Here is a 13,548-nt window from a genome sequence, read left to right as displayed (position 1 = left end):
GGCGCCAGATTCCATGTCCATCGCCCCCAGTCCAACTCCATAGCAGAGTCAGGGATTGCAATGGGGTCGGCGCTACTGAAGGACCTTCGGGACGGCACCACTGCATCAGACTCCAGTGAAGGTCATGGATTAGTGACTGGAGACGATCTCGATCTAGGAACGCTTAAAAAGGACCTGGCTGACACCCAGGGCAAACCTGCAGGTGGAAATACAGTTTGGGCACCTCCAGAATGTATAGGGCCCAAAGGCACTCCAGAGGGGTCAGTTCGCCTAAAGACAAGGTGCATAGCCTCACAGAATACTTGCAGCTGGACAAATTACAATTATGGAAGGCGCAGACTGGACCCAGACTTAAACTCCTGGGGGCGACGTTTGGAAGTGGGCCTGGTCTTGTGGTGTCTTTCCCACGCCTCATTCGATGACTTGTTCCAGCGCAGGGCAGTTGGTTTGACTTCTAGAGTGGGCCCGGGACCTTCCACCCGACCTAGACCTGTAGAAGTGCTGAGTCGTCTGATGCCAAGTGACCAGGCACTTCAGCGCATGGCATGGTAGTCAGGACAGGCCGTCGAGCTGTGGTCTGGCTCCAGGCACTATAAGCAAACGCAGTGGGGGTTTGCCACAGACATATGCCTGTGGCAGGCTCCACAAGGTTTAAAACCCATAGGTTTCTTAGGGGACATGCTTAAGGCACATTGGGAGCAGAATTGCTTGAAAAAAGGTCGACAGAAAGTTGAAAAAAGTAGTCAAAAAATGACTGAGGTAGCTCTTCCAGCTCTGCACTGATGGCGCGGAAAGAACAGAACTGATGTCACTATGCTGCGATGGCGTCTATATAGGCATGGCGAACATCACATCTGGCGTGGACGTCACTTACGAAACCAATTGTTGCCACCTACCAGCGTGCAGCGGTACGGCTCAGGATCTTCCAAATCCAGTCGCGACAAGTGATCATCTTGGGAGGAAAGTGGCATCCGCTTTAAAGCCCTTGGTACAGCACAACTTCTTTCGTCTCTATTTCAAATTTGCTGACGAAGTAAAACATGTGGGTGTTGTGTTCTGCCCTGACACTTCTTTTATGCCCCAGGTTGGCAGGGCGCCAAGCAGCGGCCTTCCTCTGAGCAAGTGAAACCTTCCCTCCCCTTTCTGACACCATAAGCTCGCGCACTGGTTGTGGGGTGATGATTCGCTCCCGCCCTGGTTGCTGTAATTCTGAGTCAATCACTTAACCTCCTGTGCCTTAAAAACATTGTAACGTCTGGCTCTCAAGTAAAGCAATCTAACGTCCTTGGGCCAAGTGTTAAATAAAACTGCAAAACTCGAAAATAAAATAAATCCATCAACTTATAGTTTGATGCACTATGGGCCTGCCTACGAGTAGCCCCTCTCCGATACCGTATTTATCGCATCCCATAAAAATCTGAAACTAAGGTCACACATTCTAAGTGAGGAAGGAGTAACTTGCAGATTTTGGTGCTTACCACACCCAAATTCTCATGTGTGGAAAATACCAGGTCATTTAGCCTAGTTTGAACAGCAGGTTTGAACAGCTGACATTTAAAGACCAGAGTGAACTGTATATCACCTAATGACTGCGCAGGAATCGCAATCCGCACCTCCGAGATTCACAAAAAAGCAATTCTAAACTCAAGGAGCAGGTGCACTAGAAATCTTAGCTTTCAAGCACTTTACGACTCATTGGAGAGGATTATGGGCAATAAAGAAATGTAAATAAAATAAATACCCTGCCTGGCCCAACTGTCTCCGAGAAGAGGTCCTAGGGATTGGCTGGTGTAATATCAATGCAATCTATGGGTGCACCATGAAAGATGGGGTGAGTGCTGTTTGCCAGGTAACCCCACCTTGCTTACCCCCTTCATTGAGGTGGCCCCAGCCAGTGATCCAACAGTTGCCGTTGGGCTGGAATTGCTGTCGGTATCCAGGAAGGCAGACCGGCTTCAGGGTTTCTGCAATAAAGAAGAAAGCCAAGAGGGTTTACGTAAGTCTGGATGGTGGGGGTATTGTGGTCTTCAGCACAGAGGTGGCCTTTATAAGCACTGGGTAAAGTCTCAAGCAGCAGCGGGGGTGATGCTGCACTAAGGATACCATGGTGGTCCCAAAACCATTGCTTGTTCTCTCTTTGACAGCATAGTTAAGCAGGAACCTCTGAGTGAATAAACCCAGACGAGCACAGAGTTTAATATATCTGAACCAGTTCTGTCTAACCAAAATACACAAACTTTGAGAGTAACTGCAGACTATGTAAACAAGTTACATTTACTGTCACTGGGGCCTATTTAGAACTGCATTTCGTATTCTGTTTAGTATTGCTACCCGGGTACTACAAAATGCAATTCACAAGCCTTCAGGTGGTCACCTCCGTCTCTCCTATCCGTTGCATGCGGAGAGCTCCTCCGCTAGTAAATTTACCACCTCACACGTAGGTCTACGGTTTCGTAGTAAATGTGGAAGGGGCAGTGGGAACAGCTGGCAAATGGGGAAAACTGATCCCTAAATGAGAGGGGAAAGGAGGATTTAGAGAGGGACATTCAAAAACAAAACATGCACCCACACAAGAGTTAGCTCATTGCTTTTCACAAAGTGGCAACTGACAAAACAATCCCAAAACAAAATAAATGCACTCCAGCCCATCCCTGAATTAAGCCCAGCACCACACATAGCCACTCACAGGTACTGCAGAAGACTTCCATCGAAAGCAACGGAGAGAGTGACTTAAAATAATACCCACAGGAAATAACATTTAAATAAATAAAATTATTTCCACTTTTGAAATAAATATACAGATTTTGTTTAGTTTTAAGCCATATATAATTAATAAGTAATTATTATATCATTGAAATATTTATTAAGAAGTTATTTTAATATTAAATATTTTAATAAACGTTAACATGTTTGTTGAACAATTATTAGTATTTATAAAAAATTATATACATAACTTTTGATAAATTTTAATACATATTAAATTACAAAAACATGATGTAGTTTGGATTTTTAAAATGTATTCTTTAAGGATAATATTTTTAAAATTAAATATACATATTTAAAATAATTATTTAATACAAAATTAAGTTAATGTGCTTTCACATTAAATTTTTATTAAGGGGCTGATTTAAATGTTGGCAGATGGAGTCACTACTGTCACCATTGCAAAGTACTTTACGCCCGCCATGGTGAGCCTACTCTGCACACCCCATTTGGAAATGTCCACTGCCCCTGCGGCCATGTCTTGCATTTCCAGGAACCACCGTCATGGTGGTTCCTCTAAACGTATTGTAAGGTTGACGGATAGGTCTGTCAAAATGCAATTTTTTTCGATCTTCAAAAAGCAAATCCCAAAGCAGTATTTTCTTTTTGAAAATAAAAAACAATGATCTCCCTCACCATGGAAGCTGGTCATTTAACATTTTTCACTGCCCCTTACTGCCACGTTTTTCATTGCGGTGATGGACAGTGAACACTGGCCATGTGTCTGCCCACTCTTAATAGTGCGGGTGGGCACATGGTGATACCTCCGGCGGCTCTTACTCCATCAGAGGTGTGTGTAGGCGGCTTAAACAGAGTAGTCTCTGTTGTCTACACACTGAAATTCCACCTGACTCTAAATGAGGGGGCGGACCTTCAGGTTGCCGGAAAGGGTACTTTGTCGCCTTTGCAACAGAGTACCTTTTCTGCTAACATATAAATCAGGACCGATTTCTAAATGTAAAATATATATATAAAAGTATTTTACGTTATTATTTTCTACTTTGTTTCAAAGTTTAATAGGCTTTAATACGTGTTCTTTTACTTTACCATAGGGAGATCTCTGCTCCGAAGGCTGAGACCTCCGGCCACATATGGAAAGTTATGAGTAGGAACTTTACACTCATAAACCATAAACCAGAGAGGAGACATGCAATTCTGCACGTCAGAATAATTTTACACTCCGAGCGGGCCTATGCCAAAACAGTTTAAAGTTGCTTATCAGGTGCAGTAGCAGATTGACATACGAGTAAATGTACATGTGTAAATTTATCTTTGTGAATAGGCATCATTGCATGTAAATGTATGTCAGATGGAAATCCCATAAATTTCACAATTAACCATCCCACCTTTGGTGTGAACCATGTTTAAAACCATCGAAAATTAAACCAAACAGAACTGTAAAAAACAGAGACCATCAACATCTATATTAGATGTTCTTAATTACTATTATGTCACGTGTGAAATCCATAGTCTAGTTAAAGCCCATAAATGTACAGCGTTCAGATCATAATCTGAAGGAACCTCCAACACTCTTAAATGTATGCGATAATGTAAAACCCCAACCAGACCTTCAAAAGGTAATGTTTGGAGAAAGGTTAAAGTCAGGTCATGGAGTAAGGGTCTATCTTTGATAATTAAGGCTCAAAGTAGCTCAGGGCCCCACGTCCTAGATGAAAGATGTAGGTGAATTAGGGTCTGGACCTACATCACAAAGACTCAGGGAAATTCATGGTGGGTGGGTGATCTGTGGCCCTATCTGAAAGAAGATCTGACCTCCATGACCAAGGATTCAGCTGAGGTAGGAGACCTTCACGGTGATGGATCATGTGGGATCTTCGGTGAAGGAGGGCCTGGCCGTCATCACCAAGGCTCCAAATGACTTAATGATCCACCATAGTGGATGGATAATGTTAGATTCCTTGGCAAAGTTTATACATACAGACTTAGCCTGAGATACAGCCAGTCTGGCTCTATGTGGACTTCTTGGCCCATCATGCTGCTCTCCCTGGCTCTTTCATGCTAAGGTTCTAATTACTAATTTGACTAATTCTGAGTTTGGTGCAGGAGTTTGGTGATTCCTGCACCACATTCTGGCAATCAGAAGTTTTGTCTCCAGGCTGGAAACTAACAAATATGGATTTATTTTCTGTGTGTTATTCTACGATTCTGGTGAATAAACCACACACATTTTCTACCATCTCTGTGAAGGGCGGGAAATGTCTGGAAAATGTCTGATAGGGGTTTGGAGGTAAGGTTGAGGAGTTGCATAGTCCGGGCTTGCGTCAGTCCAAGTGGAGCACCATCTGCTGCCCACGTAGAGCTGCAGGGACCAGACGGGGGCCAGCCTGTGATGCTGCCCCTTCCACACTAAAGACAACACCAGTGTTTACGGAATGATAGGGTCTGGAGTGTGCAGACCCATTAAATCGAGGCTTGAAGAGAGTTGAAATTGCCAGGGGTGAACTTCATTGGAGATATTGCTCCGGAGGAATTTCCACCAGTTATTCTATGCAAGAGTATTGCCACCTGTAGAAGACTGTGCACTTTGCGTGGCTCTGAGTGGATTAAGAAATCTGGAGTAAAGCAGTGCACCGTAAATTGCTGCGTTGTGTTACTCTGCCCTGGGAAGGCGTTCAATAGGCATAACGTGGGTGTTTCCACGCAACTCCCATGGATTTTGACGCGTTCCGAAATTTACAAGAATTTGTAAACCTGGGGATGCTCCAAAATCTTACACCTTGCCAGGTGAGACGTAACAAAGGGAAGTATCTCCATTTCACTTCGTTTCTTCCTCTTTCTATGTGTGCTGCATTCTGCCGCACATATAGAGGAGGAATACGCCTCCCAGGGTTGCTTTTGTGCAGGAAGATGTACCTTCCTGCACAAAAACAATCCTGCCTGCAATGCAGACACCCTTGTACCACAGTGCCTGCATTGGCGCTAGGCAGCCCATTGTGCGCTTGTGCATGGGAAAGGACAGAAATGCACCATATTCCATTAAATACGGCGCATTCTGGCACTTTTCAATTCACACAGGGCATCAAGGTGACTTGCTGCGCTGCACTGCATCACAAAGCTCATATATGAGCCCATAAGGCTTCACTATACAACAGCTCTGTACACACTTCTGGAAAAGTGTTTCAGATATTTATAGATTCTTTGAAAACACAGAGGTGTAGAGCAAATGCTGCAGGTCTGTTTTCCTTGCATAGTGTTCTTGGGAAGGTCAGAAGAGGAGGAGGAGCAAAACTGCCAAGGGCCCCAATGGTAAAAAAGAAAAAGGACCTCCTAACCCAGGATCTCTGGCACGCCCTACGTCAGGCAATTCACTCTCAGCCGCCATCACCTTACTGGGCCCAGCCAGGGCTTGTCAGTAAATCTCCAATGACAGTCATTGGTGACCTCAGACCCGTGCACAGTGGCGGCTCCTCCGCTACGGCAGAGGAGGGCCGCCCCAATGCATTCTGAGCAGTGGGAAAAGGAAAAATGATAATAACACTTAGTTATTATCATTTTATTTCTCTGTTGTCAGGCAGGTTTGTTGGCGTGGCAGGCGTGGCTTGGCTGTTGTCACAGCCAGCAAGGAGAGGAGGGGTGGGCACTTAAGTGCGGATGACGGTTTGGCCGCTCGTCATGGGCAGACCCAACAGTCATGCACACTTTGCATGTTGCCCACCAGGCTGTAATGCACTGCCTGGTGAGGAACATGCACAGGCTCCCACTGCCTGTCTGAGCGCCGAACCGCGGCACTCAGACCAATCACAACGCTCCATTGCAGCATTGTGATTGGGTTAGGGGAGCCTTGGTGTGCTTTCTGCTTTTTTCATTCAGGGTGCTATCTGAGCAAAGGCCGGCTCTGGGTAAAACGTACTGCAGTGTACAAAAAAATGATGGATGGAATGCCTGAACTAATCTCAGACACTGGTAATTACTCTGGCCGCGTCCCAGTCCATCGTTCTTGTTATACTGAGGTGGAGTGATGTGCAAAATACAATGGACTAGGATGCGGCCCAAATAATTGCCAGATTGTTAAGGCCTTATAATGGCAAAACTGGTCTTGGGTTGCTTGTGTTCCGATTCAGGGAGGACCTGGCCTAGGTGTCCAGTTCGGGCTGGACTGTTCCTATTGGAGCATGGTGAGAATGATTCGCATATGACTGGGTCCAAATTGAGGTGGGATGGTGTGCAAAATAACAACGGGCTGTGATGCGACCTGAGTAATTACCAGTGCCTGAGAGTAATTCAAACCTTCCATCCATCACTTTTTTGTAGACGTCAGTTTGGCACCCTAAGTGGGACGGTTATGCCCAGACATGGGTCCTGTGCACAGTGTGTTACTGGAACCAAGCTGTACCTGGCTGATAAGCACTAACTAGGTAGGGTGAAACCGGTTTGGGTTGCTTATGTTCCGGTTAAGGGAGTACCTGGCATAGCAGTTCAGGCTGGGCTGATCCCATTGGAGCAAGGTCAAGACTGAATTGCGTATAGTTGGGTCCAAACTGAGGTGGCATGACAAACAAAGTAACAATGGACTGGTATGCAGCTCAAGGAATTACTAGTGGCTGAGATTAATTCAAGCATCCCATCAATCACTTTTTTGTATATGTTGCTGTAGATGTTTTTAGTAGACCCAGAGGGCCAGGAACAGGGGCACCTGGGAAAGAGGGGGGGAGCTCACAAAACGCTGCAGGGACTATGTTGGGGGAGCTGTGTAAGAGTGTGAGAGAGAGGAGAGTCAGAAGAGACAGAAAGGGGTTAATATATGCAAGTGTACAATTATGTGCACACATCATTGTCAAGGGGAATAGAAACAGGTACAGACACTATGAAAAACTGCCGACCACTGCGAGTCGGGTGCGTGTGAAAACACAGCCTCCAGAATATAAGCCCCAAAGGTTAGACCACCAACACCTCAACCTTGGATAAATAACTCCCTACAAAATGTCAATCCACTATTAACCACTTACACCAAATATACTAGGACAGGACTTGGAATAAGAACATTACACCAGCACCCAAATATGTGGGAAGTGACTCTGGGTGGATTTAAGAATTACATTTACATTAAATTGACAAAAGGTCAAGATTTTGGCAGGGTATATGTCGGAGCCTATGTCACATTGCAGTCTGTGTTTTTAGATGGAATTCCAGCAGTGAGACAGCCTGTGGTAACGAATATCACACTGTCTTCTTACATGAGGCCAGGTCACCTGAGAACTGTAGAGGTACAGAGGTCTTCAGCAGGGCCACGTCGTAGTCAGTGGTAGATGTGGAGAACTGCGCGTTGTAGTAGATATTTTTCACTGAATAAACCCCAGAGCCCCCAATCAAGGTGGAGCCAGCATGGACCTTCCAGTTATTGACGGTGAAGAGGCCGGACCTGGAATACAGGGTAGAAAGGACTACTTGTTAAAGGCAGACTTGCTAAGGGGCAGGTGAGGCAGGACTCGGTGAACAGAGGAATAGTCACATTGATGGGGTGAAAAAGTGACCTGACCCTCAGGGCAATAAATGCTATGACAGATAATCAAGGCTCACCTTGACAAAAATCATTTTGGCTTCAGAATGAGTGGTCAGTGTAGGGCAATCATCTTTTTACTGATACCAACAATGCTGGCATGGGGTTCAAATGACAGTGTAACTAATCATGGGAAGCTAGGTCTGTGGTGAAATTGCACCTGTGCGAATTGAAGCAAGATCTGACACACCGGCCTTGTGACCTAAAGATCACATCTGAAATCACCAGCAATTACTTTGCGAGTTCCCTGGCTGCTGCCACGGAAGAACAGCCAGAGAATAGTTTGTCTGGGCAAATTTGGCCCTCATGGAATCAGGACTAGGTAAAACCTAAGTCTTAAGCTTGGGTGGTAGATTGCAAAATCTAGGCTAGCGCATGGTTGATCAGCTTGAATGAGAAATGTCAACTAAAGAAGGTAAAGGCAATGGTTTTAAGACTAGTGAATGAGGGCGGGGAATGTAAGTAGTGGACCCATAGATTCAGATGGCCTCCGAGAACAAGGCTCAATGAAGCCGGGCAAAAGTAGTGCCTACAACTCATGGACAGAATGAGAGAGAGAAGAAGGCCAGGCATGGGGTGATTATTTACAGCACAGCTGTTCTCCAGAAAAAAAGACTTGTGAGACAAAACCATTGTCAGCAATCTCCTGATAAAATGTGTGCTGTAGAAAGCAATGACTCAACTTTCCAGTGGATGGCAAGCAGGGAAGCACAGACTATTGGATAAGATTTCCATTATGAATGTCTAGGCCAACTAGTAGTGTTTGTAAAACAAGGAAGAGCATTTCAGCCATGAAACTCAAAGCATACACACAGAGGACACTTGGGGGCATACATGAAGTGCATTCTCAACATATGCATGGAGTAAAGCCCTGGCGCATACACTGAGTAGATTCCAAACTTGTGCACGAAGGATACGTACTCACAGATCATACCTAGCGGATATTCTGAGTATATTTATAACTCATAGACCATACCTGGAAGAGGGAGATGTTCAAAGCACAAACGGACATTTGAATCTCATCCAGGGTAGGAGAGGTCCTCCACGCACATAGGACAGCATGACAACCGTAGCATGGGGGTAGGTTACTCGCAGAACATATCCAAAGAGATACTCACAGCACAAAGCAGTGGGCAGAACTCAGGACCCACTGCGACGAGATGATGGAACCGCTGCAAACATGCTGCCCATCCCAATGTAGGCTGACTTGCCAGGGCCAGCTCCCCTCAGATGACGGGGACCCTCCAATGATACGCTGCTCCACTGCAGGCCGACGACCACAGTCTACAGAAGGACAGACAAGGGAGAGATACTATCAGTAGAAAAAAGGGTGTGTGGAAAGGGTAACAAGATGGGACAGCAGAGCACACCCCACTTCAGCACAGCAGAACCACACACAAACAGCAGGTCCATAACACCCTCTGTAGCAGACTAAAGGACATACAGATAGAATTTACTGCATCAATTGAAAGCGTGGCTGATTCCAGGCCCACTCTGTCCTATTTCACAGGGGTTCAAGAGTTGAAATGAGGCTGAACTCAGAGAAAAGCTGGTGATATACCTGAAAGACCGTCTAGGTCATGTGTAGACAAGGACTATATACCGCAATGCATGCACAATACCTCATTCTGAGCAGCCGCCATGCCAAGTTTTAGCAAAGTGTTCTGATAAATCTGCAAAGATGACATCTTGGTCACATCCACCATGAAGCAAGTGCCATTGAACCCCGTCAACATGCACGGTCCAGGGTTTCAGAGGACCATCACTAATAACAATAGTCTGCGACCAGTATGTTTCTTTTAAGACACTCAACTGGGCCTGGTGCCCAGCACACACAGCACACAGGAACAGGTGTGATGCCGGAAGCATTACCTGTGCACTGCAGGGAGACGCCTTGTTGAGCGGGACAGCTCTGACTTCATGTACCACAAAGAGACAATAACACAACTTAGAGATTAAGGCCACTCCCTCTTTACTTTGTTGAGCATTCTAAATAATTTCCTGAATAAAACGCATGTACAGAAGCAAGACTGAACCATGGTCATCAATAAATGAATGGGTATAAATTATTGTCATCCATGACTAGCTGTGAATGAATCATGGTCGTTTATGAGCGAATGCTAATGAACCATGGTCGTTTATGAGCGACTGCTAATGAATCATGGTGTTTATGAGTGACTGCTAATGAATCATGGTGTTTATGAGTGACTGCTAATGAACCATGGTCATACACGAGTGACTGCTAATGAACCATGGTCGTTTTCTGAGTGCCTGCTAATGAACCATGATCGTTTATGAGTGACTGCTAATGAACCATGGTCATTTATGAGTCACTGCTAAAGAACCATAGTCGTTTATGAGAGAGTGCTAATGAATCATGGTGTTTATGAGTGACTGCTAATGAACCATGGTCATTCATGAGTGACTGCTAATGAACCATGGTCGTTTTCTGAGTGACTGCTAATGAACCATGGTAGTTTATGAGTCACTGCTAAAGAACCATGGTCGTTTATGAGTCACTGCTAAAGAACCATAGTCGTTTATGAGTGAGTGCTAATGAACCATGGTCGTTTATGAGTCACTGCTAAAGAACCATAGTCGTTTATGAGTGAGTGCTAATGAACCATGGTCATTCACGAGTGACTGCTAATAAACCATGGTTGTTTATGAGTGACTGCTAATGAATCATGGTTGTTTAGGAGTGACTGCTAATAAATCATGGCCGTTCGTGACTGCTAATGAACCACGGTGATACATGCCTTATTGCCTATCCACCATGAAGCCATGACTGACTTCATAAATCCATGAATATAGTTGATCATAAACATGAGAGCAGGCACCAGACCATGTTCTGCAGTGCCCTCAAAAACACCAAGGAAGATTCCGGATCCCTGTAAACACTAGAACGTGGAAGATCACTCTAGACTACAAATGAAACCACTTTCCTGTTGGTCTGGAGGACTTTGTCTTTTCAGTTATGGTCAAACACACATTGATATAGTTAGTGTAGTGAACTTTTAGGGAGAAGATGACCTGGAAGGTTAGTACACAGCCACAAAGCTGTGAGTTACTGAGAACTCAACATTTTATCGGCCTAGACGAATCTGGAAAACACTCGAGTTAATGTTATCAGAAACAGGAGTATACGTGTTTCCAGAGTAGGAACAGGCATACAACAAAATTGGCAGGGGGGTGAATATATTTTCCACATGTTGAAGAAAAAAACAGCGAGCGAGAAAAAATGCACTTTTGATAAGCATTTTCACAAGTGTAAATGTACAAATTACGCATTATGATTGTGAGTAATGTGGAATTCTCAGACAATTGAAAAACATGTATACATTTATTTGCATGCATAGTTTCAAATTCAAGATTTTTTCCCCACAAGGTAAGAGAAAGTTGCACTTCCGGTATGGCTTGCACACACCTTTATTTTATAACAAAGCTGCACCAATCCTTACGCATTTCGGTCTCAATAGACCTTGATCACAGGTGACGACAAGCATGCACTGATGCCTACCACAGTGGCGCTTCCAAAATGCAAAGTACTTTCCAAGTGGCTCCCTTGTGGGTTCCAGATGCATGATGGGACCTGTAGTATGCCCTAAAGCAAACAAATTGAGACGGAGGCTACTGCCGTCGCGTGTACCTGTACTGCTGGAAGGAGAACGGCAAGAATTGGCGCATTGCCTTCATTGGCAGCCCACGGACCTTGCCTTGCCGCTCCTACGTTTCCAGTGAGGCCACAGTGAACACAGAAGATGACGGCAGGAGCATACGTGGTGAATACGTATTAAATGCGGGTGCCCGTGGACCCCAGAGGGGGCCACCTAAAAGGGCAGCCCTTTAGTGCCATTTGGGCAAAAACGCCACCTCTACTGGTCTATAGCTTTGGACTCAGGGAAGGAGTCCTTCGCCTTGATGAGCTAGGCGCGTCACTTCTGGCGCACAGAGGTGGGGGGAGGTTTCTTATACCTCCCCCCACCGCTCTGGCATCCTCTTTGTGCCAGACACGCCGTCTTGCTGAGGGATCGCTGCCGAGTTCCCACTCGGGTCATGTGGTCGGTCGGAGTGGGAAGTGAGGTTAGTTGTGAACTGTTGTTTTTGCATTTGTCACCCCGAGTGGGACGGGTATGCTCAGACGTGAGTCCCGTGCTCTCCATGCCACTGGAATCAAACTATCCTGGCTGAAGAGGGGTGAAACCCCGAAACCGGTCCTAGGATGCTTGTTTCCAGTCCAGAGAGGACCTGGCTTGGCAGTTCGGGCTGGACTGTTCCCATGAGGCACAGGGTCAAGACTGATTTGCATATGGCTGGGTTCAAACTGGAATGGCATGGTGAGCAAAAAAACGATGGATTTAGGCCCAGATCTCTGTACTGGGGTGAATGTATGACATTGTTCTGCATTCTGTCCATCAACTCTTGTTTTTGCATGATCTATATTCAAAGCACCGCGTATCTTGAGTTGTTTATTACCCCTGCTGCACAGGCTCACCCAGGCACCACCTTACTAAACAAAGCAGTGGGTGGGATTATCGTTAAGCTGTACAGTTCGGGCGTGTTGCCTTACCTGGCAACTGGGGCATGGTTGGCTGCCTCATCACTACTCGGTTGCCTGCTTGGTGTGTCACTGCTTTAACACCATGTACACAAAGTTTGTCATCCCCTGGGGCAGCCACTCACAAGTACAACTCCACACCATATCTGCCTTGGTTATGATGGTACTGATCATTGTTGATTCGGAAGGGGATCCACGGTACGGTACCTCTTGGGTTAATCCGGTGTTTTGTTTGCAAGTTAAGGCTGTGGGTCGTGCTATCAGGTGTGCAATAGATAAGTGATGGTTGCTAGGCTGTCCGAGGCAGCGACTGCTCGCACGGTCTTGCTGGAGCTCCAAAGTTGTACCGCTCCTTCCTTGCCTTGGTTTGTGAATAGCCTTTGGGACTGGGATTCCGGCACAGATACGGTTAAAAAAGCCAGGGTCCAGTAATGCACACATTTCTCTTTTCTCATGAGCACTTCACGACATCGAGGTTAGCCTCACATGGAGCAACAGCATTGTGCAGGCAATACCTACCGGTACTTCAGTTACAACTTACCAGAGCAGATAATTATTCATTAATTATGGAGAACTGCATGCGTGGACATCCCTGCGCTCCAATACAAAAAAGCATTAGTCCCCTGTACAGAATGCAGACATGAATCTAGTGGCTAGCGAATCAAAGCACCCACTGCAGGGGTCCGTGTTTGTCCCATGGTAACAGGTC

The 13,548-nt window shown here is 45.7% G+C and overlaps 1 protein-coding gene across 1 annotated transcript in view; it reads right to left on the bottom strand.

Moving 5' to 3' along the window:
• The window catches only part of LOC146808839 (transmembrane protease serine 5-like), a 251,149-nt gene that overhangs the window by 37,937 nt on the left and 199,664 nt on the right, over nucleotides 1–13,548 (bottom strand). Inside the window, exons 12-15 of the mRNA XM_085614243.1 lie at nucleotides 10,154–10,197; nucleotides 9,400–9,565; nucleotides 7,974–8,143; nucleotides 1,869–1,964 (exon numbers count right to left, since the gene is read on the bottom strand). Of these exons, the coding sequence (XP_085470369.1) occupies nucleotides 1,869–1,964; nucleotides 7,974–8,143; nucleotides 9,400–9,565; nucleotides 10,154–10,197 (476 nt within the window). The remainder of the gene's footprint in view (nucleotides 1–1,868; nucleotides 1,965–7,973; nucleotides 8,144–9,399; nucleotides 9,566–10,153; nucleotides 10,198–13,548) is intronic.

Source organism: Triturus cristatus, chromosome 7 (genome assembly GCF_964204655.1).
Source record: "Triturus cristatus chromosome 7, aTriCri1.1, whole genome shotgun sequence".
NCBI lineage: Eukaryota > Metazoa > Chordata > Amphibia > Caudata > Salamandridae > Triturus > Triturus cristatus.
The sequence above is the reverse complement of the archived record's forward strand: the minus strand, read 5'-3'. Positions and strand labels throughout refer to the sequence as shown.